This window comes from Stenella coeruleoalba (genome assembly GCF_951394435.1).
Source record: "Stenella coeruleoalba genome assembly, chromosome: 2".
Taxonomy (NCBI): Eukaryota; Metazoa; Chordata; class Mammalia; order Artiodactyla; family Delphinidae; genus Stenella; species Stenella coeruleoalba.
This window is the reverse complement of record NC_137147.1, coordinates 154,122,398-154,147,982: the sequence shown is the minus strand read 5'-3', so window position 1 is coordinate 154,147,982 and position 25,585 is coordinate 154,122,398. Positions and strand designations below refer to the sequence as shown.

General features: G+C 45.0%; 1 protein-coding gene across 1 annotated transcript in view; it reads right to left on the bottom strand.

The window, feature by feature from the left end:
- The window catches only part of MYO5C (myosin VC), a 118,992-nt gene that overhangs the window by 82,775 nt on the left and 10,632 nt on the right, over positions 1-25,585 (bottom strand). The window contains exons 2-9 of the mRNA XM_079913746.1: positions 22,601-22,711; positions 18,240-18,405; positions 17,512-17,656; positions 14,080-14,236; positions 11,765-11,908; positions 10,932-11,013; positions 9,688-9,795; positions 1,831-1,937 (exon numbers count right to left, since the gene is read on the bottom strand). Coding sequence (XP_079769872.1) covers positions 1,831-1,937; positions 9,688-9,795; positions 10,932-11,013; positions 11,765-11,908; positions 14,080-14,236; positions 17,512-17,656; positions 18,240-18,405; positions 22,601-22,711 — 1,020 coding nt within the window. The remainder of the gene's footprint in view (positions 1-1,830; positions 1,938-9,687; positions 9,796-10,931; positions 11,014-11,764; positions 11,909-14,079; positions 14,237-17,511; positions 17,657-18,239; positions 18,406-22,600; positions 22,712-25,585) is intronic.

Here is a 25,585-nt window from a genome sequence, read left to right as displayed (position 1 = left end):
TTCACAACAAACTTCACAGGACAGAGTTCAAAGCAAGGGCATTTGTTGGGTGGAAATCATGGGAGTTTCAGAAGAAAAAGTGCAGCAGCCCATTTCTGGGGTAAATGAGCCAGTATCCAGAGGGAAAACCACACCTACACACATTCCAGGCCTACCATCACCTTTCTCCAAACTTCCCATTCCTTTGTGAACTGACTGACTCTGTCAGGGCTGGATATTGGTGGCGATGGGGGCGGGGCGCTTAATGTAGGAATCTGAGGAGAGGGAGGAGAATTACTTCCTGGTCATAGGGCAACAGGCCAAAAACACACCCTCCATTTCTGCTCAGCGGTCTCTCCCCTTAAACCGCAGGTCCCAGAGCTGAGAAATTACCAGGTGTACAAAATTAACAATTGTTCCCATCTGTTGTTTTGGGGACATGAAAGTAGATATTGTTATGGACTGAATGTTTGTTTCAGTCATATGAAAAACTCATATGTTGAAGCCCTAACCTCCAATGTGATGGTATTTGGGGTTTTTAGGAGGTAATTAGGTTTAGATGAGGTCATGCAGATGGGGCCCCCATGATAGGATTAGTGTCCTTATAAGAAAAGAGACTAGAGCTTGCTGTCTCTCTCTCTCTGCCATGTGAGGACACAGCAAGAAGGCAGCTGTCTGCAAGCTAGGAAGAGGGCCCGCACCAAGAGTTCAACCATGCTGGCGCCTTGATCTTGGACCTTCAGCCTCCAGGACTGTGAGAAAATAAATTTCTGTTGTTAAGCCACCCAACCTGTGGTATTTTGTTATGGCAACCAGAGATGACTAAGACACATATGTTAATACAAAGCTTTAACGATAAGAAGATTTTGCATTTCAGAGAAACATTTTTAACTGTGTGACTGTCCTCTTTACATGGATATTGTTGAGAATAAGCAAACACATACCCCAGCAAGAATCACCACTCATATAACATTTGTTGCTAAAGAGACACACACATAAACTTATCTTGTGTCCATTAAAAAAAGAAATCCGTCACAAAACTTACATGGGAATATATTTCCATAGAGAGCACCACTGGTGTTTGAATCAGGCATGTGTCAGGAGGTAGGAGGTGTCCTTTCTACTAAAACTGTCCAGTGCCCTTAAGGCCCTGCATGATCTGCACATTTCCCTCCTGCCTACCCCCCATTTTCTGGCCTCATCTACCACCCCTCCTTTCTCTCGCTCCTTTCTGCATTTACCAATCTTTTGGCTATTTTTCCAATAACACCTCCTGCCTTAGGGCCTTTGCACCTGCTGTTCCCTCTACTTCAAATGTTCTTCCTCGAAGTGTGTGTGTGAAGTGACACAATTCACTTCCTTATGGAATTAGAAAGGCTTTCTCTGAATGCCAGATACAAAAGGCACAGCCCTGCCCCACCCCTACTTTGCTTCATTTTCCTTTTTAATGGCTATCGCCAGCTGCCAGAGCCTGTAACTGTTTATTGTGTCTCCCCCTCCTCCACTTCCTTCCCCCAGATCATAAGCTTCATGAAGGCCTTCTGATCTTGTTTTGTGCACTGCTGTTTCTCCAGAGCCTATAACAGTGTCTGGCACAGAGTAGGCACTCAGGAAAAATTTGTTGAATAAAAGAAAAACAGAGAATGCATTTTCCCCTTCTCTACTGTTGCAAGGGGAAGAAGCTTTACTCTTTGAAGGTAACCCATGGAAACTCCTACCTTCCTTGTTCCAACTGGTCTCCCCAGTAGGCTCAATGTGCCTGGTGCTAAAATGCAAAAGCAGGGTAACCATGAGAGGTTTCTACTGATGATCCCCCCAACACAGGAAGGGTGAAGCAAACACATATCTTACACTGACTGCCGATCTCTCGTTGCCCACTGCTATGATCTGCACATTGCCCAGATGTAGGATGGCTGCCAGGATCTTAAAAACATCCATCTGAAAATCTTCCTTGAAACCTGAAAACAAAATTTTTCCCAAATTAGGAACACTGCATTTCTTCTCTTGCTCAGTTATTAGTAAGATAAACACCTGAATTCTCTCACGACACTCTAGTACCATCAGTGCCAAGAGCTGGGACAGGGAACAATGAGTAGACCCCGGGGAAAATCCAGTTCACTGTCTTTCCAGTTTGACGTGTGCAGACACACAATGTGAGCTGTACAACCCACCAGGTTTCCCTTTTGCTGTGGCTGCTAGGAAGTTCAACACAAAAATTAGTATCTGAGTAATGACTTCATGTCGGGTTCCTGGGAGAACCAGCTCTCATTCATTCTGTGTGCTGTGCTTTCTTGTTAATTTTTTTTTTTTCTTTTTTGCTCATAAGCCCTCTGGATGCTTTTTATGGTGGGTGCTGGCAGGATTTCATTTGCCCCTCCAGCTCTGCACCCTGCTCTCTGCCCCAGGGGACTGGCCTGTTTGGACCAAGGCAATGGGTTCTGGTGGGGTTTGACCAGTGGGGACCCTGGCAGGAGATCAGAGAGCAGGAGGAGACAGGTGCTGGGTACATCTCCCCATCTCTTTCCCTGCAAAGTTGCCTCAGGCTGGCTGTGTTGCCGACTGACAGAATGTTACTGTTCCGAGTCAGCGCTGACTTTCCCCACCCTTCCCTTCAGGCTCTGTGCCTGAACAGAAAGGGCTGCTGCTTCCAGGTCCCTACTGCTCCTCGGAGCCCCCTTAGCCCCACAGTTTGTAGTTGCTCCCTTCATAAATAAACCCTCCTCCTTTTATCCTATTTGAATGTGCCCCATGTTTCCTCGATGGGACCCCGACCAATGTATGTGGGATATCACTTGTGAATGAAAAATGTTGCCTGCCATATCATCAAACAATGGGTGCTGTGGCCATCAGACCATCAGCCACTATCGCTGCCCACAATGGTGCACCCTGAGGGGATTCCGGATGGAGAAAAGCAGGAAACGGGTCCTAGATAGCTAAGGTGCGTATCAAAGGAATGATTTCAATGAACCCAGACTCTTGTATCTTCCCATAAATAGAAAAGTGCTAAATTCTTTAATTTGAGATGTCTGGTTTTCTTTAATTAACAGTAATCTTTTGATGTTCTGACTTAAAACTCCTACATATCCTGGCTCCTCCCTTACCTCTTGGGAGCAGTCCCTCAGAGCTAGCTGAGAGGCTGTGTGCCAGGCTGAAGTCCTCAGTTTTGTCCTCCAAATAAAACATAATTCTCAACTTTTAGGTTGTGCACTTTTTTCAGTTAACAGGAGACCCTCGACTCCTCCAGCAAAAGAGCAGCAGGTCCTAAATGCCCCGTAAGAGCCATTGCAGCCACCTGCTGCTTCTGACTTGAGGACATCTGGACTATCTCAACAGCAGCTAGGTCACGTTCTTAAATAATTTCCAAACCTGGAGAGACTTCTCTCTACTAAGATCACACAAAATCAAAGTCATAAAAGATTTCAAACCTATGGGACCTAATGAAACTTAAAAGCTTTTGCACAGCAAAGGAAACCATAAACAAGATGAAAAGACAACCCTCAGAATGGGAGAAAAGATTTGCAAACAAAGCAACTGACAAAGGATTAATCTCCAAAATATACAAGCAGCTTATGCAGCTCAATATCAAAAAAAAAAAAACCCAATCAAAATATGGGTGGAAGACCTAAATAGACATTTCTCCAACGAAGACACAGAGATGGCCAACAAACACATGAAAAGATGTTCAACATCACTAATTATTAGAGAAATGCAAATCAAAACTACAATGAGGTATCACCTCACACCACTCAGAGTGGCCATCACCAAAAAATCTATGAACAATAAATGCTGGAGAGGGTGTGGAGAAAAGGGAACCCTCGTGCACTGTTGGTGGGAATGTAAATTGATACAGCCACTATGGAGAACAGTATGGAGGTTCCTTAAAAACCTAAAACTAGAACTACCATATGACCCAGCAATCCCACTACTGAGCATATACCCAGAGAGAACCATTAACTCAAAAAGACACATGCACCCCAATGTTCATTGCAGCACTATTTACAATAGCCAGGACACGGAAGCAACCTAAATGTCCATCAACAGAGGAATGGATAAAGAAGATGGGGCACATATATACAATGTAATATTACTCAGCCATACAAAGGAATGAAATTGGGTCATTTGTAGAGACGGGGATGGACCTAGAGACTGTCATACAGAGTGACGTAAGTCAGAAAGAGAAAAACAAATATCGTATATTAACACATACATGTGGAATCTGAACGAATTGGTATAGACAACCTTATCTACAAAATGGAAATAGAGACACAGACATAGAGAACAAACGTATGGATACAAGGAGGAAAGGGCGGGGGGGAGATGAATTGGGAGATTGGGATTGACACATATACACTATTGATACTATGTATAAAATACATAACTAATGAGAACCTACTGTATAGCTCAGGGAACTCTACTCAGTGCTGTGTGGTGACCTAAATGGGAAGAAAATCCCAAAAAGAGGGGATATATGTATACGTATAGCTGATTCACTTTGCTGTATAGTAGAAACTAACATAATATTGTAAAACAACTATACTCCAATAAAAATTTTAAAAAAAATTTCAAACCAAAATTACATGGAAGCCTCCAGTTCAATCTGAGTCCAGGCATCTGCAGCTGTTCCATTTCGCGCTAATGCCTACATTTGAAGGACAGACGATTCTAACAGAAATAAACCCCTGAGCATCACCATGATAAATGACAGGTAAGTGATGAAGAAAAGCAACTAAATATACAAAGTTTGGGAATCTGCTCTGGCACTCCCACTCTCTGTATGATCCATTGCTTACTTACCCCATGCTTTCCAAAGCTGACAAAAGTGAAATAACAACTGCAAAGCAATGATGTCAAAGAAAGAACTTAAGACCTCACTTAAGTAATTACTTTTAGTAAGATAAAATCACTGCAAAAGCGCCACTGGCCTGAGGTAGATTTCAGTGAGAAACATAGTGGTCAAGTTTCTTGAGCCTGAGGTCCAGGATAGGTCTGTTTCCAGAGTATTCTTTCTGTCAGAGATCTTAATGGCTAGGCAAAGATCAAAGGATGAATTAAATGAGAGTCAGCAGAAGAACAAAGGAAATGAGCTCTTGATCAAAATGCACCCCCATTCTGCTTCCTCAGTGGGTAAATTGTGGCTAGCTAAAGTACCTGTGATATTGTGTTTTAAACTAAGTAGTATATACTTGGGCTTCATCCAGTTTCTTAACACACAGAACTTCTAAAACCCGGGGAACTTCCTAACTTCTGAGAGAGATTAAGATGTCTTTTGTTAATGAGGCAATTTTGGAATGCCCCTAGGTCATGTGAGGATGGGGGCCGGTTGCCAGGGGAAACAACCCTGTGATTGAGAGTTGGAACTTTCAGTCTCACCCCTCAAACTCCAGGGAGCAGAGAGGGGCTAGAAGTTGAACTAACTGCCAACGGCCAATGATTTAATCAACGGTGCCTATGTAATGAAGTCTCCATAAAAACCCCAAAGCACGAGGTTTGCAAGCCCCCAGGTGAACGCGTGGGGATTGTGGAGAGTGACACACTCAGACAGCATGGAAGCTCTGTGCTCCTTCCCACATAGTTGCCCCTGTGTATCTGTTCCAAATGACTGTTCCTGAGTTCTATCCTTTTATAATAAATTGATGATCTAGTAAGTAAAATGTTTCTCTGAGTTCTGTGAGCTGCTCTAGCAAATCAATTGAACCCAAGGAGGTGGTTGTGGGAACCTGTGATTTACAGCCATTCGGTTACAATCACAGGTGACAACCTGATCTGAAGCGGGGTGGGCTGGGGGCGGTCCTGTGGAACTGAGCCCTCAACCTGTGGGATCTGAGGCTTTCTCCAGGTAGATAGTGTCAGAATTGAGGCGAATTGTAGGACACCCAGCTGGTGTCCAGAGAATCGCTTGGTGTGGGGACCCCCCCTCCCCTCCCCCTCCCCCCCCAGCACACACTGGAATTGGGTCTCAGAACCATTTTAGTACCTCAGAAGCAGAGCCAGAAGGGAAAGCAAATGAAGCTCTGCAGCAGGCATTATCCTTCGCACTTTCTACATATCACCTCGTCTAATGCTTACAACAACTATATAAAGTACTAGTGCTGTTCCCATTTTACAGAGGGGGAAACTAAGGCATAGAAGGGTTAGGGAACCTGCCAAAGTTACAAACACACCGGGTGTATCATGGCTAAGCAGTGTACCGCCAGTGACCACTGCAGTGTGTGAAAAGACCTGCAGAGTCATGAAGCTGCCTTAGCTCACCCCAGGGTGTATAAAAGTGATGGTTCCCTATGACCCTGCACCAGGCAAAGAAGTCTGAGCAGATCCCAGAAGTCTGCTTACTGGGCGTGTTGTGAAGTGGATTTGTGTACTGAACTAGATGACCTCACTGCTAACCTTGTCTGTTTCTCCAAACTGTCTCCAGAGCAAACCACAGCAATGGACAAATCAACCAACAAGTATGTGTTTAGCAATGACATTTAAAAAAGGTATCTGCCCGAATGTGTTATAAGCCTATGTATGATTCGTGTTGGGCAATCTGCCCTTGAGGGGGTCTCTGTCTAAGATGATAACACTGAGACACAAACAAGAGCACACAGCCAATGGGACAAGCAGTATACACGAGATATTCACATTGTTGGAGACATGCTATTGGATAGAACTTTCCCTGGGGATGAAATGTTCTTTATCTGTGCTGAACAATATGGCAGCTCTTAGCTACATATGGTTATGAGCATTTGAAACATGTCTAGTGCAACTGAGAAATGAATTTTAAAATTTATTTCATTTTAATTAATGTAAACAGTCACTTGTGGCTAGTACTTAACTGTGTTGGACAACGCAGGTTTAGAGACCATGAAATCAACACACAGATTATTGGCTGTGGGGGTCACAGGATGATGGCAATCTCAAAGTTAGTGAATTCCATGCATGAATCTACTCCACAGCAGCAAACAGACCTCCGAAGCCTGCTCAAACTTCTTTGCCTGGCCAGGGGTCCTCAGGGGACATCCATGTTTAAACGCACTGGGGTTGAAGCTTAGCTTCATGACTCCACCCACGAACCTTTTCACAAATTGCAAGAAAACTATAAGGAACCCATCAACTATGCTCACTCTATCACCTAGGACAAGGGTCAGCAAACGTTTCCTTATTAGGCTTTGCAGGCTATAGAGTCTATGGCACAAGTACTCAACTCTGCCACCATAGCATGAAAACGGCCATAGATCCTACTTAAATGAGTGTGGCTGTGTTCCAATAAAACTTTATTTACAAAAACAGGCTGCAATCTGCCAACCTCTGGCCTAGGACATTTTTTAGTGATTCATACTTTGAGGTCATGCTTTCATTAAATGTGTACTGATCTCTCATTCTGATAGAGCACGCCACAGTTCATAAACCAAGAGACGTTACCTCTTAATCCTCACAACATCCCCAACAGCTACTGTGCTGGCTGCTCTCCAAAGATGACCCCCAATGCATTACCCTCCCATTGTTCATGCCCTGTGTAGTTTTCTCCCCGTGGGTCAAGGGTCTGAGCTGGCCCTATGCCTTGCTTTTGATTATTAGCACACAGCAGCAGTGATGCTGCACTGCTTCCGAGGCTGGTTCATAAAAAAACCTGCAGAGTCCACCTGAGCCTGTTGGAACTAGCTCTGGGAGAAGCTAGCCACATGTGACCGGCATGCTGTGAGGAAGGCCACATGGAGGAAGAGAAATGCCCACCCAGCCCTCAGTAGTTCTAGCCATCCCAGCCCATGTGACAGAAGAAGCCCTCAGCTGATCCAGCCCTTGCCACCATCATACGAGAATCCCCAAGTAAGAAGTGCCCAGGTGAGCCCAGTCAGCCCGGCATCACAAGAGATAATAATAAATTGTCATTTTAAGAAAGATAAAGCTCTTGTTCTTAGAGGACTCATAGCCATGTCCAATGCATGCATGTGGAGCAACATTAAGAGCTGCATATTGCTCTACAAAGATTTTCTTTTGTTCAGTTTAAGTGAACTTTGCAAAATTAAATTTTGTAGCAAAAAAGAGATCTGATCTTTTTAAAATTAGAAGTTTTGTTAGAACGACTGATTAGGGTAGAAATTGAATGCTAGTTCATAAATTCCTGATGGAAAGGAAGAAGCCCAAAGTTAGACACTTTTTATTTGAAAGGTCTATCTCGAGGTTTTCACACAGTTCACATATTAGAATGAGAAGCTTCTACATGATTATTTCCTCTCTTTTAGGTATATCATTGTCCTCAAATATTCTCATTCAGATTTAGTAGGTCTGGGGTGATATCTAGATATTAGAATTTAAAAAAAAAATCTTCTCAGGTGATCTGACATTCTAGTATTCAGAACCACTGACAATAAGTCACTGTTCCTCAAAGAGTTATACTCTTAGTTAAGATCATTTATTTATTTTTTAATAAAATTATTTTTATTGCTTCTTCAAGGATATTCTTTTTTCCTTTTTTTTTTTTAATTGGGGTATGGTTGTTTTACAATGTTGTGTTAGTTTCTACTGTACAGTGAAGTGGAGTTCCCTGTGCTATACAGCCGGTTCTCATTAGTTATCTATTATACATATTAGTGTATATGTGTCAATCCCGATCTCCCAATTCATCCCACCCTCCCAAGAATATTCTTAAGTAAAACTTTTTTCTTTTTGCGGTACGCGGGCCTCTCACTGTTGTGGCCTCTCCCGTTGCGGAGCACAGGCTCCAGATGCGCAGGCTCAGCGGCCATGGCTCACGGGCCTAGCTGCTCCGCAGCATGTGGGATCTTCCCAGACTGGGGCACGAACTCATGTCCCCTGCATCGGCAGGCGGACTCTCAACCACTGCACCACCAAGGAAGCCCAGTAAAACTTTTTTTTACTGTGAGCCCATGGAGGTGAAGAATACTTTGACTACTGCTATAATTTGGTGCCCCTTCCATAAGGTTTCTTTTTTTTTAAGGATTTTATTTATTTATTTTTTTGGCTGTCTCGGGTCTTAGTTGCAGCACACAGGATCTTCGTTGAGGCATCGGGGATCTTTTGTTGTGGCGAGCGGGCTCTTCATAGCGGCATGCGGGCTTCTCTCTAGTTGTGGTGTGCAGGTTTTCTCTTTTCTAGTTGTGGCACGCAGGCTCCAGGATGTGTGGGCTCTGTAGTTGTGGAGCCCAGCTTCAGAGCATGTGGGCTCTGTAGTTTGCAGCACTCAGGCTCTCTAGTTGAGGCACATGAGCTCAGTAGTTGTGGCACACGGGCTTAGTTGCCTGGTGGAATGTGGGATTTTAGTTCCCTGACTAGGGATTGACCCTGTGTCCCCTGCATTGCAAGGTGGATTCTTTACCACCGGACCACCAGGGAAGTCCCTGCCATAGGGTTTTTAAAATTATTTATTTATTCATTCATTCATTCATTTTTATTGGAGTATAGCTGCTTTACAATGTTGTGTTAGTTTCTGCTATACAACGATGTGAATCAGCTATATGTATTACATATATCCCCTCCCTCTCACCCCCTCTTCAATCCCACCCATCTAGGTCATCATAGAGCACAGAGTTGATTTCTGTATCTTTTAAGGGAAAAGCACCTTTCTGACCGCTTGGCCTCCAAATATGGTTTTTGATTGGCTCATCCTAAAATCAGAATTTATTAGGTGTCTTCAGAACACATACATGCTGGGCATCCCAGCCTTTTTGGAGAAAATGGCCACTCCTGGGATAGGATGCTTTCACTTACCCAGCAGTGTGAAGGTCTTCTGAGTCTCTATCATGTTGGCTCTGTCATTCACGCCCTCAATGACGGTACTGCCCCCCATTCTCGTATAATTAAATTCTTCTGCACTCCCTGAAATCAAAAGTAAGGCTGTGATATCTGTGACACAGAAATTTGAACATACATGTACATCAGAAGCAAGAAGAAAAGTTCACACTTAATGTGCTGTCTTAAGCACTTTACAAATGTCTTTCCACTTATTCCTTAGAATTCTACGTTGCTGACTCAGAAGCTGAGGCTCAGAAAAGTGAAGTGGCCTGCTCTTGGACCCACAGCTGACCGCAGGGCAAGAATTAAAACACCGGCCTGACTCCAGAGCGCATGGTTTTTGTTCCCATACCTAATAATTTTATATAGCATTACTGAGGTTTACTGAACGTACGATTAACTGTAGAAAACTTGATAAGTTTTGATAAACATATACCGTTATAAAAACATCACTATGGTCAAGATAATAACCATATATGCATCTAATATTTGAATAGTAGGGAAGCCTTCAGAAAGCTCTTCCATGTTCGCTCTTCACATTGTATTTGGCAGACAAGGCATGGATATTATCATTATACGAAATCTGAAGAAACTTAGATTCTACAAGTGCAAGTAAGTTCTCCAGGATTAGGGAGTGTGCATTCAACTCCGAGACATTAGACAATTCTGTCTACCAACATGGCACAAACGACCAAGACAGGAGAGCCGAGATACCACCGGAGTTGGGCCATTTGCACGAACCGACAAATAGCTCATTAATTATGGTTATGATTAATAATGATTTTGAGTCATCAAGGAAATTCAAATTATGATAGAGGTACTCTGTCTCAGAAGACACGGAAATATGTCATAGCTGTTAGAAAAATGACCATCCAAGAAGTTCAGATAAAAAGAAAAGTTTGGGGACTTAGATCAGTAAGTCCCAGTGGTCAGAAGGCCTTCTTCAGGTAGTTCTAGCTGGATGGACCACAATCACTCTGGAATTTTGAAAAGAACCCTGGAGTTGAAGGGGTCCCCTATTCCTGGACTCACTTTGCCCCTAACTAATCTATCTCCTTAGTTAAATGCATCAAGTCCACCCCTGGAACCCAAGGATCTTATGTTTTTGGACAGAATACTTTTTTTTTTTAAAGTGACGATATTATAAGAAGATGAAATTAACCTAGAATTTAAATTCCTACGTAAAAAAGAGACTCTTCCACACACCATGCATTACGTACCCAATTTAAGATGTTTAAATTCCGACTGCTGTGCAGATGCACAAAGTTGATAGAAAATGTGGTAATTTCGCTCATTTTCTGACTGTAAAATAAAGAAAAGCCCTGAAATTACACAAGCCCTTTACAAATGAAAATGTGAGGTTTTCAACAAGAGGGTCTTAGATGGCTAATCTGGATTGACAGTTCTGCTCTCATGGACACGGACATCTACGTGTGTTTTTGCTGTGACCCAACTTCTTGCCTCCACTGGCTCACAGAGGGAGAACTGGTGGCCCAAGATCACCTTCCAAATAACCACCACAGAGAAAATGTTATTAAACGAAACGTTCTACGAAATGGAAATAATGTAGTTAGTACCAGGTGAAATTTTAAAGAAGCTCCCTGCAATACAAGGTTTACTGTTACTTTCTTTCTGGGCCAAAATGATGAGAATTTTCTCCATTTTATGGACAGAAGCCTTTTTCTTAAACCCCGCCTCTCTAGATCTGATCCCATTCCCTTCCTGATACAAAAGCCAGTCTAACAGCTTTGGCTATTTCAAGTAGTCTTTGTGTTCTAGAAAGATAAAGTTGATTTTTAAATGCTAAGGACTTACGTGCCTAAAACTGAAAGTCATAAACTTTTCCCTCAACCATATAATTCCACTAATACTGCACCTACTCATCAATTTTCATTTTTAAGAAATAGAAAAATAAATAACCCAAACTGCAAATGAAATATAGGAAAACTGTATTCTTCAAGTCACAGAACAATGTAGGTTTTCTAATGAATATATGAATGTGAACCATACTACAAAAGTTGGGGAAAAGGAAATTTAATATTTTTATCCTTACTTGAAAGACAACTCTGGATTTCTCCAGCAGGTAAGTTCTCATGTTGGCTCCTATAATTTGATTTCTCTCATCAAAACTGATTTCTGTGTATTTCCCAAACCGACTGCTGTTGTCATTGCGGGTGGTCTTGGCATTTCCAACAGCCTACAAAACATAGTAACAACATTAAAAAAAACCTTTGCATCAATATTATTGGAGCAGTTACAGTAAAATCAGTCCTGTATGCTGGGGAAAAGTCTGATTATAGAGGGAGGCCGGGAGGCAGGGGCTCGCAGGGAATAAGACACATCCTTAGGTCTCCTCAGTCTCACCTCAAGGCTCTCCTCAGTCTTACTGGTAGACACTGAGCGGGATCAGAAAACACACGGGTTCTGATGTTTCAAGACCTTAGGTTCCTTTTTTACTATCTGTGTGATGCTAGAAAAGTTATTTCATCTTTCCAAGTCTCAATTTCTCTAGCTGTAATATGGGGAAGTATGCATCTTACAGAGTTGGGAGAATTAAATGAGATAATATACAGTGCCTCAACTCATCTATGCCTAAAATATTAGAGATGCTCAATTCAAAGTCTACATCCTTCATCCAACCTTTATTTCTGTCCTTATCCCTTACCACTTCCCTACTCGAACTTTCTACTCAACCAAAAAACCGCCTTCTTCTATCCCTCCCACACTGAGCATGATTTTTTCCTTTTACTTCTGCTACTGAATTCTGTCTCTCCTCTTGCCCACCCTGCTCTCCCTTCCTGGGCACCTTCCATCTGGAAGTACCCTTCCTATGCACACACGTCGCATTCCTGTCCAGGCCATCATGCTTTTGGACAACATGTATTTACTGGCAGGCGAAGGTAAACCAAAGTAGACATGGTCCTGCCTTCATGGAGCTTACAACAGCGGGTGAGACCAACCCTAAACAAATAACCACACGATATCATCCACTGGGCATTTAACAGGGTAGTGCTTCCTGACAACCTTTTTACTGCCATCTTGGATCATGATTTATCTTTCTATTCGAATTTAAAATATGTTATGTTAGAGGAGTCTTAAAACTTGGGGATTGGACCTTATTTTCATTACTTCCTGTATTATTTCGGCACAGTGGCTTAAACAAAATAGGTGGTCTGATAAATACTCATGGAGGATTCTGATTCAAGAAAACAGGGAGAAAGGGTCTAGGAATCTAACGTTCTTAATTATTTGCTATGCTTCCAAATAAATCCAAATCAATCCCCTTCCCAATTTGCAAGGCAGCCAGAGTTGGCCTCTGGGCCCTCTCGTGAGCTGTCAGATGCCCCTTCTTCCTTGAGGGTTGTCTCCTTACCCCTGGGTGCTATCGTTGGTTGGCCTTGCCCACATATCTGAGCCAGTCAGTGGTGTGCTGATGAATCACCCTCGGGGAGGGGAGGAGGAACAGCCTGGATATGTGACATTTGCCAATTTGCAAGGTGTAAATACTTCCACCATGACTGATTTCAAACTACCAAAGGTTTAACAATAACTTGCAAAAGAATTCCTGAATGTTTAACAATCAGCTCATGAAAGTTGGTGCTGGTTTGGCTGGAGAACACCACTGGTCTTGGTGTACCAGTTGTCTCTGTGGTTGAGGAAATTTCCCCTGGGATATAAACGTAAACAGGGGACTCCTGAAATCCTGATGGTGGAATTTCTAGCCCAGCATGTAGAGGAGAGAGGCCTTGGAAGCAGCAATCTATGCCCCAATCTCCTTCAAATCCCACCGGAGAACAGACTTCCTTGCTCCCTCCCTGCCCTCACTTTGGTTTTTAAAGGAAGGGAACTCAAGTTAGCAAAGACAACATACAGGCATACCTTGAAGATATGGTGGGTTTAGTTCCAGACCACCGCAATAGAGCAAATGTCACAATAAAGCAAGTCACACGAATTTTCTGGTTTCCCAGTGCATACAAAAGTTATGTTTACACTATACTATAGTCTATTGAGAGTGAAACAGCATTATGTCTAAAAAAAACAATGTACACACCTTAATTTTAAATATTTTATTGCTAAAAAATGCTAACCACCATCTGACCCTTCAGCAAGTCAGAATCTTTTTGCTGGTGGAGGGTTTGAAATACTGCGAGAGTTACCAAAACGTGACACAGAGACAAAAGTGAGCAAATGCTGTTGGAAAAATAGACTTGTTCGATGCAGTATTGCCATAAACCTTTAACTAGTTAAAAAAGAAAAGAAAAAAAGCAATATCTGCAAAGCGAGGTATGCCTGTATACACGAACCAGCCCACTTCTCCATACACGCCTCTGCCTCTGTCCCCACTCCCCACCCCCACCAGGTACACACCTCAGTTATGGGGTTCGACGCCAGAACCTTGTCTTCCACGCGAGCATTAGTGCTGGACTTGCTGACGGTGGCGAAGTACCTCATGGCATAGCGAGCAGATACTGTCTTTCCAGCACCCGACTCCCCGCTTACAATTATTGACTGATTTTTATTATTTCTAAAGCAAATAAATAAAAGGATTTTTAAAAATATTCATTTCTTCCTATTAGGCAATATATACTCATCAAGAAAAATGCAGATAAGCCCGAAGAAGGGACTTTGTTTTATCACTTGAAAGTAACTGTTTTGAACATACCAGTGAATTTCCTTCTAGTCTTTTTCTCTGTGATTCTGCTGAACACACAGCTTTGTTTTGTGTTGTGTCCCCTGTGCTGAGAGTCCCCAAGAGCAATCCCAGATCAGTGATCCACTAGCAGGACTCACAGGACTCAGCACACATTCGCACTCATGGCTAAGATTTATTAGACCAGAAGGATATAAAGCAAATCAGCAAAGGGAAAAGGCATACAGGGCCAAGTCCAGAGGAGGCCAGGTGTAAACTTCCAAGAGTCCTCTCCCAGTGGAGTCACACAGGATGCACTTACTTCCTCCAGCAATGAATTACGACAACACACGGGAAACACTGTCTACCAGGGAAGCTCAACAGAGACTCAGTGTCCAGAGTTTTTACTGGGGGCCGGTCACATAGGCATCCTCTGCTATCACACACCAAAATTCCAGATGCCCAGAAGGAAAGCAGATATTCAGCAGGACCACATTGTTCACACAAACAGTTTAGGTGCAGTGAGCCACTCTTAGCAATTAGGAAATGCTGAGAACCTTCCTGAAATCCAAGTTCCCAGAGGTTTGCCACAGGTCAAACCTGCAAGCAGGTTTCTAAAGATAGCAGTCTCAAGCCTATGTCAACTCCTTTCTGTATATCCCCACTTAAATATAAAAACATTTTAAAGACATCATTTGGAGAGCAATTACTTGAAATGTGCTTGGGAACACGTGTGCTCCATAAGCCAACATGCTCTGTTACACAACTTAGAGATCTTAAAAAATGCATTAAACTTTTTGTGTCATTAGATCATGATGGCAGAACCTTATTATAGTTGCTGTCCTAGCACCACTTATGTGCCAGGTGCTTGGTGAAAACTTTACAGGGATTCTCATTTAAGCCTCACAAAAATCCTATGCCACATACTGTGTATCCATTTTACAGATGAGTAGAACAGTGACTCAGCGAGGCACAGAACACACAACCGCCCTGTGAACACAGGAGAGGACCTTAGAGAGACAGCTCCTGGCCTCAGTGAGGAAGCTAAGATGCTCAGGAGGTGAACGACACTCCCAGCGCCCCTCAGCTGCATGGAGTGGGACTGGGGTTACTAAAGCTGGGCTCTCCGGACTCCTAGTCTAGCATCAGCAAGTCCAGTAAGAACCTGCCTTAGGTTCGGTTCTGCTATTACAGTTAGACAGACCTCCAGAGGAAACTGGCTCTTCAAGCTTGAACCTGGCTCAGTCCTGCAGCTCTAACGAGCTCATGCTACTGACACCCAGGAGCAGTCCTGGCCTGTCAGGCTCTGAGCCACACAGACTCTAATCTTGCAGATGCCCTGGAGACCTGCAGGGGCCAGGGTAAATCCCAGAACCACGGGTGTTTTCGCACTGGAAAGAACCTTGCTGTGGCAGAAGCCAAGGTAATTGGCAAAATTTTTTGGAACCTCCAGGATCTTTCATTTTCTGGTACCATCGGGCTTGGCTGCCCTCTACTCATGAGCCTCCACACTACCCGCAGGGCTTAGGAAAGGGGGGAGACTTTTACATCATTCGTCACAGCACCAGAGTAGGGACGGCAGGTTCGGGTCCAGCTGGTGTCCTCTGAGCCTGGCTCGCCTCCCAGCCTCTGATGTGTATACAAAAGAGAGGGAGTCACACACTCTGCTGTGGGCTGACAGGTGCATCGAGGCATGGAGGGCACCTGCTGAGACTGAGGACGTGGGGTTCGGGTGTCCCAGGTTACTGGCTTTTAATCAGTAATTCTCTACCCAACATTCATCCTCCCTTGCTTCTTAGGGACTAGGCCCCAATTCTTAGTGGACATGTTGCTGCGTATATGAAAGACTACATATCCCAGCCTCCCCTGTGGCTAGGCATGGTCATGTGAGTAGGACCTGACCAATGAGCTGTGAGCAGAAGTGCTCTGTGGGGGTTTCTGGGAGGGCTCCTTAACCAGGAGGGGCACACCCTTCCCCTGGGACACTCTGTAGCCTAGAAAAGAGAGAAAGAAGGCTGAGTACTTGCTTGGCCCTGAAGCCAAGGATCCCGCTCCAAGGATTGGGAAGCTGGAAGGCACTGATCCTTGATGACTTGGTAGAGGTGGTGTGCTAGCCCTGGACTGCCCATCAGACTTCTCTGCAGGAGAGAATCATGCATTTCTACCTTGTATAAGCCACCATTATTTTTTCCTGGTTATCAACAACAGAGCTTGGAATGGGTGCTCTCTGAGCAGCTAGCTCACAGATGAGGATCCTGAAGCTGAGGGAGATCAGGGCTATGCCCAGGGTTATAAAGTAAATGTAGCAGACCCAGGTCCTGTGTCTCAGGTTTTATCTGTGAAATAAGGGCATGATGGCGGTTCAACAGACTTCACAGAGGTGTTCTAAGACTCAAAGGAGACCACTGTCTGTGAAAGTTCTTTTGCAAACTGTAAGGATCTACAAAGATCCTTTTACAGGTCAGGATGTTGAAGCCAAAATAGGATAGTTACGGGGAAAAGAAATTACACGTGGAGTCTAGAAATCTGAGCACAAATCCCAGCTCTGCCTTTCTCTCGCTGGGTGACCTTGGGTGGATGGCTTCACATCTCAGTCGTCTGACTACTGCTCAGGCATCCTCATCACACGCTCTTGTGAGGGCACTCAAGATGATGTGTGAGAGTGTGTGCACAGTGCCTGGTCCACAGGAGGCTTTTCATAAAAGCCTCCTTGTTTGCTAGCAAAACAGTAACTTCACAGGCCCTACAAAAAACAAGTGGCAAAATCAGAATAAAACACCCAACCTCCTACAGCTAAAACCTGTGCTCATCTATCATTAGAGTCTGCTGCCATGGATGGGTAAAAATGCTTAAGCATCTCACAGTGAAGAATAAATCAATTTTCTTCCAACCAAACACACGGCAAGAAAAGCATCGGCTATTCCCAGATTGGTAGGACTGACTTGACTACCTAGAAGGGGCAAAACCAGGAAACTTGGTTTAGACAGTTATATAGCAAACAGTCATTTGCTACTTGGTACGGTCAGTCTGCTCTACCAAGCACCCCCACCGGTCTGACTGATGGTCACTTTTAATGAGACCTGGCCAGATGTCTCCCTTCCACTGCGAAGGCCCAGCAAATGCAGGAGCACTGGGAGAGCAAGAGGAAGCCCCGCCTGGCGGGAGGCTACCTGGCCATCTGCTTGTATGCCTCTTCTGCCACAGCAAATATGTGCGGGTCCATATCGCCCATGTTCTGCCCGCTGTAGGCGTGGATGATGGCATCTCCATATATCGGCAGCTGCTTGTAAGGATTCATGGCCACCAGGATGATTCCTGAGGAAAGATGTCAGACGCAGTGATGGGATTCTTAGTGTCACCTCTTTCTCCAAGTTCTTTTGAGAAACCGCAGCTCTGTCACTTATTAAATCTCCTGTGTGACTTTGGGCAGGTCACTTAATGCTCCGAATCTCACTTCCCTGCCGAGGTCACCTACATTTCTAGGCTACTCTGAAGGTTAGATGAGATGACAGATGGCAATGCCCTAAAACTGAGAGGCTCTTACAATTCTCAGTGTAAACATAATGATAATATCACTGCCCAAAATAAGTAATAAACTTATCATATCCAATGAGAAACTCACACACAAGCTTTAACCACATATATTTTTCTTGGTAGTCCAATCTTAGTTTTTGTTGAAGACTCTCCCCACCTAGATACTTCGTTTTCTAACAAACTCTGAGATCAGATGTGTGTACCTTTTAGATAGAAACCTGGGCAAATTTTTAGGTGTGATTACACGTTTTGACAGAGTCAACATTTCTAATATAAACATAATATAAAACATAATCAGGATGCTCTAGACAACGAGCATTAAGTTTCAGTGTCATTCCTGCGCTCCTAGAATTGCTCTCCTTACCACTGTAGGTGTAAATGAGTTTGGATTCTGCAAAGCGGATTCTGAGATTGTGGAGCACAGCGGGCTCGTGGAGATAGCTGAGGGCCGTGAGGTCATTCTCACCCACGAGGATGTCAGGATTCCGAAGTGGAGGCAGAGATTCTGGATCAACGGAATAATCCAGCTCCTGTGGACAAAGATGAAATTAAAGTTCTGGAAGTAAAAGTTTTTTGGTGTTTCTGCTGAATCACTGTCCTCTTTCCTAACTACCCCACTTTGGAGTGACCCCTGACACTCTAAAAAAACAAATTTATGTATAGCAACAAGAAAATAATCTTCGTGGCTGACTTTTGGGAGCCAGGTGATCAAGGTATTGGCTGTGTGCCCTAGGGTGTGTCACTCACCTTCTCTGGCCCTCCCTTCTCTCATCTGTAAAAAGCCTGGCTGGACCAGATCAGGGGTCCTCAGAGCTACAGAGGCCTCAATGAGGCGTGGCAGGGAAGTTACATGGTCAGGGACCTGGGCATCCCATCCCAATGCTACCACAGGGGCTCTACTTGCATGTGGTTTAGCTGCTGGTGCCATGAAAGTTTTCATTTGGAAACAGGATTCTGTTGCTCAAATGACTCAATGATCTAAGGTCCCTTGAAGCTCTAAGGTTGCCGAATCTCTGTTGGAAGTTGACTTTCGTGGTGGTGAGAAGTGTCTAAAGGAGCCTGCGTGGGATGATGGTCTCTCTGTGAGAGGGCCCCCTATACAGGTGACTCCTGTCTGCAGCCACCTGTGTTCCCAAGGGCTGCAGGGCTGCGTATTTCTATGATTCTCAGCCCTGGGCTGAGTAACTGGCCCAGGATGGCCTGTCATCTGCTAGATTTCACCAATGTATATTCCGAAAGTAGCTGCCTGAGCAGAATGAAGGCAAGGTCAGCATGCCTTGCGGGCCTTGCAGATGTCAGAGCATTAAGGGACCTTATTACCACCTGTTCTACCTTCCTTCACTTTCACTTCACAGCTTGGGGAAGTGACTTGAGCAAGGACACCCAGCAGGCTTGTTTCCCTTCCACCGCCCAAGCTGCCTTCCTTTCCATACCTGGTCCTGGACCAGCTGCACAAAGTGACCCAGCTGTCCCTTAGCAAGAGCCCACTCTGCAGGCCCTGTGCCAAGGACTCAGCACTGGTTTTTCATCTGATCCTCAAACCTGCTTTCTAAGGAGGGCATGACATCCCTAAATGAGAGCTAAGGAGACAGGTTCAGAGAAGTTAAGCTCCTTGTTGAAGGTCACACAGTTCATATGGGTCTGGCTGACTCTGAAGCCTGCGTCACGATGCCTGGTCAACACTGACAGGGGTTTGGTTTGTTAGCTGGTTGGACTGTTTTCCATAAGGAGAGCAGCTCAGGGCAATCCGGGACAACTGGGCATGGATCCTCACAGCAGCTGCCTGCTCATTATCAATGCAATTATATTTATGAACCTGCCCCAAGCAGGATATTTTTAACCTACACACTTTCGAGAAGAAGATAAAGTGCTGCTCATACATAATTTATACTTCCCCTGAGTTTTTCGGGGTTTTTTTGCGGCACACGGGCCTCTCACTGTTGTGGCCTCTCCCGTTGCGGAGCACAGGCTCCAGACACACAGGCTCAGCGGCCATGGCTCACGGGCGCAGCCGCTCCGCGGCATGTGGGATCTTCCCAGATCGGGGCACGAACCCGCGTCCCCTGCATCGGCAGGTGGACTCTCAACCACTGCACCACCAGGGAAGCCCTCCATTATGTTTTAAATCAACAACCTCCTTTTCCAGTTCAGCCATTGTGTGTGTGTGTGTGTGTGTGTGTGTGTGTGTGTGTGTGTGTGTGTGTGTGTGTGTGTGTGTGTGTGTCTTATGTGTGTAAGAAACAGAAGGAGAGAGAGAGAAAGACAAATAGAACAGACAGTCTTCGGGGGAGGGGAGAAAATATGAATGTGAAGAACATGAGATCGACAGCTGGAAACAGAGGTGATATTTTCTTACATAAAGCAGGCTTTGTCCTTCATGGTATAGATAAAGGGTTAAGTTAAAAAGCAACAGATGAATGGATAAAGAAGATGTGGCACATATATACAATGGAATATTACTCAGCCATAAAAAGAAACGAGATTGAGTTATTTGTAGTGAGGTGGATGGACCCAGACTCTGTCATACAGAGTGAAGTAAGTCAGAAAGAGAAAAACAAATACCATATGTTAACACATATATATGGAACCTAAAAAAGAAAAAAGTTTATTAAGAACCTAGGGGCAGGACAGGAATAAAGATGCAGATGGAGAGAATGGACTTGAGGACACGGGGAGGGGGAAGGGTAAGCTGGGACGAAGTGAGAGAGTGGCATGGACATATATACACTACCAAATGTAAAATAGTGAGAAGAAGCCACATAGCACAGGGAGATCAGCTCGGTGCTCTGTGACCACCTAGAGGGGTGGGATAGGGAGGGTGGGAGGGAGACGCAAGAGGGAGGGGATATGGGGATATATGCATATGTACAGCTGATTCACTTTGTTATACAACAGAAACTAACACACCATTGTAAAGCAATTATACTCCAATAAAGATGTTAAAAAAAAAAAAAAAGGCAGCCTGGCCACCTGCCATCTTACCTGCCTCTCCCCCTCCTCCTCTGAGCAGCTCATTCAGGGCCAGGAATGTCGCCTCCAGAAGCCCTGCTCATATTACTAAAGCAGCAAACTGCCACTGCAGCTGCTGCCCTGAGATTTTTCTCCCCAAAGCCATCTGGTCCCTAATCAGAACCTTGACTGCACTGGAGATACTCAACAAATGCCCCCAAGGAGTTTATGATGGGAAGGGAAAGGCTAAATGGAAATAGCAGCTCCTCTGCCTCCCCCCTTGCATTTACACACGCCCCCAGGGATTATCTCATCTGATCTTCAGCCGCCCTGTGATATGCTGTTACTAACTCCATCTGACATGTGAGGAAGCCGAGGGGCTCACTGTCACAGACTTAGTGGGATCTGAACCCAGATAGTCTGCCACAGCCTGGGAAGGATTTGAACTCAGATAGTCTGATTCTAGAGGATGTGCTCTTAACTGCTATGTTTATCTCCCTTCCCAGGATCTGAGGAGATGACTCCAAATCCAGGACAGTCTGATTGGCAGTAATATGTCCTGTCTCTGCAGAGACCATTTCCATGCCTTGGAAATTCCAGCATTTTCATATTCATGTGAAATTCCCAGGACTAACTCTGACATCCAGATGGATCATGAATCCTTTGTCCAATTCTGCATCCAGATACTTGATTCTAAAAACCTAAGGTCAGCCTAGCTATGGATCCAGTGGGATGTCATTACAGCTATGGGGGGAAAGGATGACTCATCATGGAAACTTAAAGCGGAGATAAAATCTGTAGAAACTGGTCATCGAAAGCCATGACCAGCCTTTGAGAGGAACTCTTCACGAGCACGCTCTACCATGGGGACAACTGCCCAACCTCCTGGTCATCCTTTGCCTCTCCCTTGCCACACCGGCACCACAGAGCTTCCTCATAATGTCCTACCCAGCTGGGCTTCCTGTCCCCTTGTCCCATCTCCCATCACTCCTCCAACTGCCCTGTTACACTCCCTCCTGGAGGTCCCAATTCTTACCTCTTTCTATTCATCCTTAGACTGACTCTCCATTCTCCCACACCTCCCTCTCCCTTCCTGTTTTTTTTTTTTTTTTTTTTTTTGCAGTACACGGGCCTCTCACCGTTACGGTCTCTCCCGTTGCGGAGCACAGGCTCCGGACGCGCAGGCTCAGCGGCCATGGCTCACGGGCCCAGCCACTCCGCGGCATGTGGGATCTTCCCGGCCCAGGGCACGAACCCGCGTCCCCTGCATTGGCAGGCGGACTCTCAACCACTGCGCCACCAGGGAAGACCTCCCTTCCTGTTTTCTATCTCCCTTCTTCTATATCTCTTCCTCTTCCCATCTTGATGTTTTTCTCTACCAGTTTATGTCTTGGGCTCAAACTACTTCCTCTCCAAGTTTCTCATCTTCACCCAGTCTCTGTGCTGAGACCCATAAAACCAAAATGGTAATCATTTTTCAGCATTCTCCCAACATTGCTGAATCCCCAGAAAGGCAGCACAGAGCACAGATCTGTCCACTGCATCTCATTCCAGAGAGAGGCCCAGCTGATGCAGGGCACTTTATGTCTTCATTAGGGTAGTGGGGGGCGGAGGCAGGGAGGTGGGGAGGGGTACAAACACACGGGTGGATCCATAGCACCAGCTGGCCATGTTAGGTGCCCCCTCACGTGCCCTCTGCCGAAGGTGCTCCCCTCCCACACACACCCTACAGTTTCTCCTTTATACATCATGGTAGTTATGATCGAGGACCCTCACCGTTCCATCCTCCAGCAGGAGACGCAGGACTTTGGCACCAACTCTATAGTCCTTTGCTATTTCGGCAGACTTCCAAACTTCTTCAGGATCAGGAATCCAAACCCTGTTGTACTGACCAACAGAATAAGAAAGGCTTAATTTCAGCACTTTAAAAGCAAAACACAAATCGTTAGATGATTAGACTCAGGGAGATTTCTTTCTGTCCACGAACGTCAGTAAATTCATTAGGAATACTTTTACCTAATTTTTGCTTGTGAGGTAATCATTAGTGTATCTGCAATGCACCAGGCCTAGCTGCTTCATTTCACAGGTAATAGAATTCCCAAAGCCTCTTAAATACATATTGAAAAAGGAAAGCCTGGGAGTGGAAAGGAAATCTGTGAGTCTCTTAATGGGAAGATCTGAGCACTGTCTACAAGAGCTGGAGCAGAGGGATGTGGTTCACCACTGATGAACTATGGGGCTCTGGGCCAGACACTTAACTTCTTGTGCTCATTTTTCTCATCTATAAAATGGGCACAACAATACCTACTCAATACTTTAAGGTTTGCTGGGAGGTTACATTGGACTGAGTAGCTGACAGCACTTTGCAAAATACTGTGGAAGTAGTGTTACAGCAGTGTTATCACAGTCTTATCACACTGGTCAGCAGCCAACGATTCCCACTGTGGGAAATGTGGAAGTCCCGAGCTCAATGTCCCACCTGGCTCAGGGCTGATGTGCAAGTCCTTAAGCAGAACTACATTGCTATGCACTGAATTATCCCCTCAAAATTCATATGTTGAAGCCCTAACCCCCAATGTGAATACATTTGGAGATAAGGTCTTTAAGAGGCAATTAAGGTTAAGTGAGGTCATAAGGCCCCGATCCGATAAGATTAGTGTCCTTGTAAGAAGAGATACCAGGGAGCTTGCATGCACACTCTCTCTCCACCTGCATGCACAGAAGAAAGGCCATGGGAGTTCAGTGAGAAAACAGCTGTCTGCACCCAAGGGGAGAAGCCCTCACCAGACCAACCCTGCCAACACCTTGATCTTGGACTGCCCAGCCTCCAGAACTGTGAGAGCATAAACGTCTGTTGTTTAAGCACCCAGTCTGTGGTATGTTGTTATGGCAGCTCAAGCCGACCAAGACACACATCTAATATTCACACTCACACACTGGGAAGGGGGCAGGCTCACTCTCCAGAAGTCACCAGTGGCACCTGAATGCAGCTTGAGATAAACACAAAGTGACTGCCATTCTCTATACTGCAGCTGTCACAGGGCCCCGTGAGCCATTCTTCTCTCTCCTGCATGCATGCTGCAGCATCATGCACTGACCACTCTTGCTTCCACCCAGACCCCACATTTCACATTCTCCTGTGGTCATCTATTTGTTTGTTTGTTCATTCACTCTTTCGTTCATTCATTCACCCATCCATTCATCCCATCCATCCAACACCTGGGTACCACCTGGGACTTTCCTGGTGACGCAATGTTTAAGAATCCACCTGCCAGTGCAGGGGATGTGGGTTCGAGCTCTGGTCTGGGAAGATCCCACATGCCGAGGAGCAACTAAGCCCATGTGCCACAACCAGACTCAGGGAGAGTCTTTGTTGCACTGCAACAAAAAGTAGCCCCTGCTCGCTGCAACTAGAGAAAGCCCGTCCACGGCGACGAAGACCCAACGCAGCCAATAAATAAATAAATATAAATAAATAAACCTAAAAAATTAAAACAAAAAACACCTGGGCATCTCTTATGTATGCGTCTGGCACAGTGGTGGATTACCAAGAAAGAAAGGCATCTCCTCTTAATCATCATGGTCTTCCTACTAACTCAGCCAATCTTTAACCTGGAGCTGCATGTGCATTATGTGTATATTTGCAACTCTCTGCTCACATATCGGTGGTTTCTATCAATGGGGGCACCCCTACAGGATACCCTGATGTCCTGGGACATAACCAGGCCAAAAGGAACAAGAATTGGGAAGCACTCACATGGAGACATGAAGTAGCACCCAGGAAAGCTCCTGAATCCAAAGGCTTAATAGCTCGGGATCCCAGATCTAGATGAAGCCTAAGAAGCCATGCAGCGTCTAACCCTCATTTCCCAGAGAAAACTGGCCTCGGGGACTCCAAGTCCTCCAAGAGCAGAGCTGACATGAGCACCCAGTTCAGGCTGGTGCCTACAGTGGCATCTCCTTTCCACCTCCTTACATTCACAGGCCAAAGGAATATTGGTCCTCTGGCATTGTCCCTCAATGGGACAAATGGACCTTCTGAAGGTAATTGTCGAGTGTGTAAACTTTTGTAGCAGGGAATGTTTGTGCCTTTAGGAGAGAATGCTGCACTTATTTATTTTATTTATTTAGGCTGCGTTGGGTCTTCGCACGGGCTTTCTCTATTCGCAGCAAGCAGGGGCTACTCTTCATTGCAGCGTGCAGGCTTCTCATTGAGGTGGCTTCTCTTGTTGTGGCGCACGGGCATAGTTGCTCCACAGCACGTGGGATCTTCCCGGCCCAGGGCTTGAACCCGTGTCCCCTGCATTGGCAGGTGGATTCTTAACCACTGCGCCACCAGGGAAGCCCAAGAACGCTGCATTTTGCCTAAGTGCCTGCCATCCTTCTGAGTACAGTTCCTGGGCACTGAATTGGCACCAGGCATCATCCTGGACTCTGGGGATAGTCACAAACAAGACACTGCCCTTTGTGAATATCTGCTGCTTAACAGCTCAGAGGGCAAACATCATGACCAAATGACGACCCGGATATGAGCCAGCTGAACACGTGGCTTGTGGACTGCTGGGGCCTTTCCACTGTGAGGAAATCTTCCCTTGGGTTGAGAGATCGCACCTTTAGGAGTTTTCAGTTACAAAAAAATTCTGGGCAATAATTATGACATTTTACTTTTCTTCTTTATAGTTTTATGTACTTTCTATAATTTGCATATTTTACTTTTATAATCAGAATATGCCATCTTTAAAGGCAAATATCAAAATATAT